Raw genomic sequence first — 6113 nt, 5'->3', positions numbered from 1 at the left:
GCTTCTCTTTTGCTTTTATTGTCCCTCTTTTAAGTCCATATGGGCAGGACACTCCCTCGTAGGAAGCTTCTCTTCTTTTTAGGTTTGAGAGCGCTAATTTATTGCTGTAAGTGCGTGGCTCTAACAGATGGGCATATGCATTGTTTTCCTTCTTATATTCCTAGGAGTTCTAATGTAATATTCCTAGGAGTTCTAATGTAATAGCCGATCTCTTAACCAGGAAGGCTTTTTCGGTTTCGGGCCTGAAAGAATTGTCGCTTTCCAGTTAGTGGTTGGTGGAACTATGTAGAATTTGGATCATCACCCCTGACGGGGGAGCACAAACGGCAGCTTTTCCACCACAAATTTGGTGGGGCCCACCTGTAAAAAATAAAAAATTAAAAAACCCCTCCCATCACCCCCACCCCTGGGCCCCCTGTTTTTGGTGGTACGTCGGGCACTTTGGCTACTCTTCCGGACTCAACTATGTACACCTTCCCCTCCTGCCCGCTTTGAATAGAAGTAATGTTTACCGAAAAGAAGAAGAAAAAAAAAAAGATGGGCATTTGACAAAACTTGCTTCTAAAGAGCGAAAACAATATCAGTAAATGCATCTTTCAAAAGTATTTCACTTAAATTTTGTCAGTATCAATTTTAAGAAGTAGGTGCAACAACAATTTAGGCCACACCCTTGATAACTCTCATAAACTTTTTTTTTTCTTTTTTTTTTCACATGATTTTTGCAATATAAATTAAAATTTATGAAAATTTTTGCTCCAACACTTATGCAACAACTATTTGTTATTGCATTTGCTTCTCAAAGAAAAAATTGCACCAGGTGGGGCAAGAAACAGATTTTATCAAATGCCTATAAGTATTGTTTCTATTTTTGATAAGCATTTTTTATTAAAGGCTTTAAAAGATGTTTATGCTTTTATATATACTCAAAACTATTTCTGGTGTTCCTCGAAATAGAAATACTTAGTGAATTATCAACTGGTCTTCATTGTTGACTCAAAACTATTTTTTTAATAAATACCAATTTATATTTAAGAAAAACCCTGAAATAAAGCAAGTTTATCAATATTTTCTCTTTTCGTTATTTTTCAAAACAAAACATCAAAAAGTGGGAAAATCATCTTCTATTGTGAACAGTAGTGCACATATATAACAAAAAAAAAAAGGCAAAGAAAGTAAAGAATTACAAGACTATTTTAGACTTTTTAATTTTAAAATCTATCTTTAAATCTCAACTACAAGTAGTGATCTTTGGTATATATTTGCATTGTTGTGTGCAGCAGACAGATGATTTTTTTCCAAAAAGTGTATTTTGTTGGTTATCAATGAACAATAACCACCTTGCCTCAATGAAACGACAAATTAAAAATCTCGTGACATAAATTTATAGGCATGGGAGCATAGCTTAGTGGTTGATAAATCAGCATTTCTTTTACCAATTCTTATCAGGGAAAGAAAATGTTATGTGGTTACTTGTGGTGCATGACTCTTATGCCCAACTTAGGGCCATGCAAGCAGTGGTCATTTTGCATTTTCGAGTCAGGAAGCACCATTTTTGTTATGATTATTTGTGTGATTAAGCACTAAATGTATAAACTCAACCAGAAGATTGTTTCCATTTCAATGGTTCATCCTTCAGCCAAATTGGAAAGCATGAAAGCGCTGCATAGTTGAATCCACGTTAGAATCCATGCATGGACAGCATGAATTGTGATTTGAGGGTTCTGTAAAGCCATTTGAAGGCACAGGGAAAGGGGGGAGGGGGAAACCCATTTAAGTTGGAGCAATCTTGCTGGCAAGAAGATCAAAGATCGTTACTGTATTGTGTGTGGCAATAATGGAGAGCAGAGCAAGCGTGGTGAGTCATCTTCTTGCTGTGAAGCAGAAGTCTGGTAAGAGTTACAATGAGATTGCAGAAGATACTGGACTCACCAATGTGTATGTGGGTCAGCTATTGAGAAGGCAAGCACAACTCAAGCCCTCCACTGCTCCTAAACTTAGGGCTTCATTTCCAGACCTCACCCACGATCTCATTCAGTAGATGACGAATCATCCTATGAGGTCTTATGATCCTGAAATCATTAGAGAATCTGCTATTTACAGGTGGGTTATTATCTTCTCTGCTAATATTTGATTCTCTATAACTCATCATGCATGGGAAGGTGCCTAGGGTTTCTTTTCTGTGTTGATTCTAACTTATTTTACTTTTTCTGGTTCTATAGATTGAATGAAGCTGTAATGCATTTTGGTGAGAGCATTAAGGAGATCGTCAATGAGGAATTTGGTGATGGCATGTAATGTTTTATTTTCCTTTTATGTATAAAAAAACCCATCTAGGGATTCATCTCATAGAAAGAACCATTTGATAATCCACAAGTGTTTCTGCTTTGAAAAGAAGTAGAAACACTTTCATAGGATTTGATATAACTTGCTTCTCTAAGTAAAATTAGTAGCATGGTTTTAGTATAATATTTATTTTTAGAATGCTAAATTCCATGAGTGTCTCCTTCTAAACTATTTTACTAAAACCTAGCCAAAATTTTACTTAAAACAATGCAGTTTTATAACGGGTTTTTGCCTTTTCTTTTTATGTATAAGATTGCATATACCATCAACAAGAGTAAAATCTACGATCTCTTCACTAAGACAAATCTACGATCTCTTCACTAAGAAGTGTTGATCGTTATCAATTTTGCAGCTCTCCATGATTTGGTCAATTTTTTTATTTCTTAGAAAGACATCAAAACTGTTTTTTTATGATTCAGTTATCAAACGGGTCTTAAAAGTCTTTTCTTTTTCACTGTTGAATTAGTATGTCAGCCATTGACTTCTACTTCTCTGTGGACAAAATTAAAGTTGGTGTTGTTGTGCCATTTGATGGAAAATATCTGCCACATTCCGAGCTGGTTAGTAAATTTATTTCTAACCTTAAATCTGATTATCGTTATTGTTTGTTCTTGAATATTATTTTAATAATTTTTTTGTTGACATCATTGTTGTTTTTCAGATATCAGTGAATATGGTGTCAAGGATAAAGGTGCAATAAACATCACGAAATCCTTCTCTTGGCTGTCTACGAGGGCTTGCATTTCTTCGTTGTAACTGCATTTATTTTTTTTTGGGAACCTTTATATTTATATTGTAATCATTTGTTTACTTAAAATCTCATTTGCTCTTATATGAAATTTTACTGAAAAGTGTAGCAGATTTAATCGAATCAATAAAGATTGGCATCCATGCTTTCTGTTTTTGACGGTCAAATAGGTTGACTAAAAATGTTAGCATCAGAATTATTTGAAGATCCCGATTTTGAGTTTATTAATCCAAAACCCATTCAACTCAAAGCCTAATAGGGTGGGATTTTGGGGATTCTTGAGCTATTATCATCCATGTATCTCTCACACCATTCCATTTCTTCTTACTTGAATCAGGCCTTCCTTATATTTCTGAGCGAAAATCAATGTCTGCCCAGTAAAACATTTGTGCTTTTCTTAGCATTTGACTCTCCTGGGTTGAAGTCCTTAGAATTAAAAGTTGTGTTGTTGACCTGTTTGAGGAAATGTCTCTTTGTTTTATGTTATAGAAAGACTGGAATTTTGTAAACTAGGTGACTTTCTAATCGTCTACCTTTGTTTCCTTAGATTTTATTTTGTGCAAAATGGGTACTGTGTATTTAGATGATTTTAAGAGGCAAGCATCTTTCTTCCTCCAAGAGAGAGTCAAAACTATGAAGCTAGCCTTAACCGATGTCACTCTAGCAGAACTGTAAGTATTGCTTTTCATGTTTAAAATATGGATAATTTACATATGGCATTGGATGAAATCAATAATCTGTTTTTTTCTTTTCCTTTTTTTACAAGATTGACTGAGGAAGCAACAGATGGTAATGAATGTGCTCCGGAAGCAAAAACAATGACTAGAATTGCAGAGGCATCCTTTGACATAGATGATTATTGGAGAATTGTTGATGTTCTTCACAGGAGGTAATTTCAGTCAAGTAGGATCAAAATATCTTAATTTACATCCATTTTCTCTTCTTTTTAAGGTTCGGAAGAAAATGGGAATCAACTCCCCTGCATGGAACTAAATCTCGGTTGAAAGTACCAAAATCTTCAAGCTTGTGTTAGCTCGAATGCTTTTGGTGCCTATGGTCAAAATTTGGTTTCAGCTCTGCATTTCAACCCAGGGAGGCCTAGGGTCGAAACTCGAAATCAAAACCTCAAACCAAGATCTATCATGTCTCAGCTTCGGGCTGAACCAAAACCAGCATCCAAAGCCAGGATCTCAATCCTTCTCAACCATGATTTTTGTCACTAATAAATTACATTTTCTGTGCACTTGTTATTGTTGTCATTGATTTCTAATGTGATAGGGAAGGTTTGATTTAAATGCAGGCTGTGTGTAATTGACTGGAAGCAATGGAGACAACTGTACAAGTCCTTGGTACTGCTTGATTTCCTACTCACTCATGGTCCTGAAGATTTTGTTGAAGAATTCCAATGTGACAAGGAAGTCATTGAAGAGCTTGGAACATTTCAACACATTGATGAAAGAGGGTAATTCTCCAATTGTATTTATTTCAAGTTAAGCACCAAAATTTAATGTAGGTGAGCAGAGGAGAGGTTGGAGCTTGAGACCTTGTCTCTGCTCATATAAAAGTCCCTCATCCAATAGTTTGAACTTTTGAATCAAATGTTTATATAGGCCTTCATATACCATCACTAAATTGTCCAGGCCTTTGGGTTGGATATTAACAGCTTAGAGCTGATCTTAGACTTTAGTACTTACAACCCTTACCATCAAATTCTGACAAAAATGATCTTAGGCTTTAGTTCTTACAACCCTTGCCATCAAATTCTGAACAAAAATATTCTCATATAGTTATCAGGTAGTTGTCTTTTCTTTATTGTCTTTCTATTTCTGACTCTCTTCAGGTTCAACTGGGGGGCAAATATGCAAAAGAAATCAGAGAGATTACTTGACCTCCTACAGGGTGGAGAAGTACTCAGAGAAGCACGTCGCAAAGCTCTCAAAGTGACAAGGCAGATCAAAGGATTTGGAAATTTCATGCCTTCTCCTTCCTCTTCCTCATCATCCTCTGCATTTTCTAGGAATTCATCTTTTGGTTCATATTCTGTTAATGCATCGAATGAAACTGAGGACCTTAGCAAAAATGAACAACGCACATCGCCATCTGGGAATGTCAATGAGAAAGAGACAACACATGAAGGATTGACCTCAAAAAAGATCTGTAATTACTACATAAATGGTGAAAAGACTGATGGGTCACATCTCTGGGATTCTCCTATTCAAGAATCAGGTTCACTGGTTGATTCTGAGGAAGAAAAAGAAGGAACAAATACCTTCTTGACTGGAATTTGCTCAAGGCTTGGTGTCAGTAGTCCAACAAAATATGAAGGAAATGGGGTTCTCCTCAGAAGCTTCTCTGATGTTGGGAAGGCCATGAAGAAGAAGCTTGACAAACAATTCTCCTTGAGATATTGATTCTTATAACTCTTAACCAGTCTAGTGCTTTTTTCTCTCATAACTGCTTTCAACCATCCATTTAATCTTTCTTGTTTCTTAGGTAAAATTGTTGTATTATGTAACTTCTGATGCATTTGTACACATTAATGTGATCTGCAATAAGTTTTTTATTTACTTGTTGTGCATACTAAGGCCATGTTTGGTATGCATTGAAAAAGCATATTATGAATGTACAAGCAATTCTGAAATCTGATCCTTCTCTTTTTGTCACTGATGCACCATACAGACCCAATAACCATTCAAACAATTCATACCAAACACAGCATATTCTCTGGTACTGCTCCAATAGCCAATTCCAAGTTTTGTCCTCCTTCCCCTTCCTCTGCTCATACATTTTTCAATCTGCCTTCCTGTTTCTGTAGCTTCTGAACAGCATGTTCTAGCATCATTACTTCTATAAAGATCTTTTTCTTTAATATGTTTCTCTATTTTGATTTTTTCTGTGGTGGTATCATTGTCATGGGCACTCACTTGGCTTTTTCCCTACTGAAATGAATGGTCCCTATATGAGTACTTGATGGTCCATGTAAATACCATGTTAGCCATCTTAAGGACTTGTTCTCTCTTTC

At 35.7% G+C, this 6113-nt stretch overlaps 1 protein-coding gene and 1 pseudogene across 1 annotated transcript; both read left to right on the top strand.

Annotated features, from left to right (window-relative positions):
- The first annotated feature begins 1834 nt into the window (after window positions 1-1834).
- On the top strand, window positions 1835-3110 carry LOC149003172 (cyanate hydratase-like; annotated as a pseudogene).
- A 262-nt stretch (window positions 3111-3372) lies between these two features.
- On the top strand, window positions 3373-5550 carry LOC149003171 (ENTH/VHS family protein). Its single transcript, XM_089138439.1, has 4 exons — window positions 3373-3762; window positions 3858-3980; window positions 4392-4553; window positions 4932-5550. Exons 1-4 carry the CDS (start codon window positions 3656-3658, stop codon window positions 5500-5502), a joined length of 963 nt encoding a protein of 320 aa, XP_088994565.1. The 5' UTR covers window positions 3373-3655; the 3' UTR covers window positions 5503-5550.
- The last annotated feature ends 563 nt before the right edge of the window (window positions 5551-6113 follow it).

Source organism: Hakea prostrata, chromosome 10, assembly GCF_041222555.1.
Source record: "Hakea prostrata isolate BN-2017 chromosome 10, UWA_Hpros_2, whole genome shotgun sequence".
Classification (NCBI taxonomy): domain Eukaryota; kingdom Viridiplantae; phylum Streptophyta; class Magnoliopsida; order Proteales; family Proteaceae; genus Hakea; species Hakea prostrata.
The sequence above is the reverse complement of the archived record's forward strand: the minus strand, read 5'-3'. Positions and strand labels throughout refer to the sequence as shown.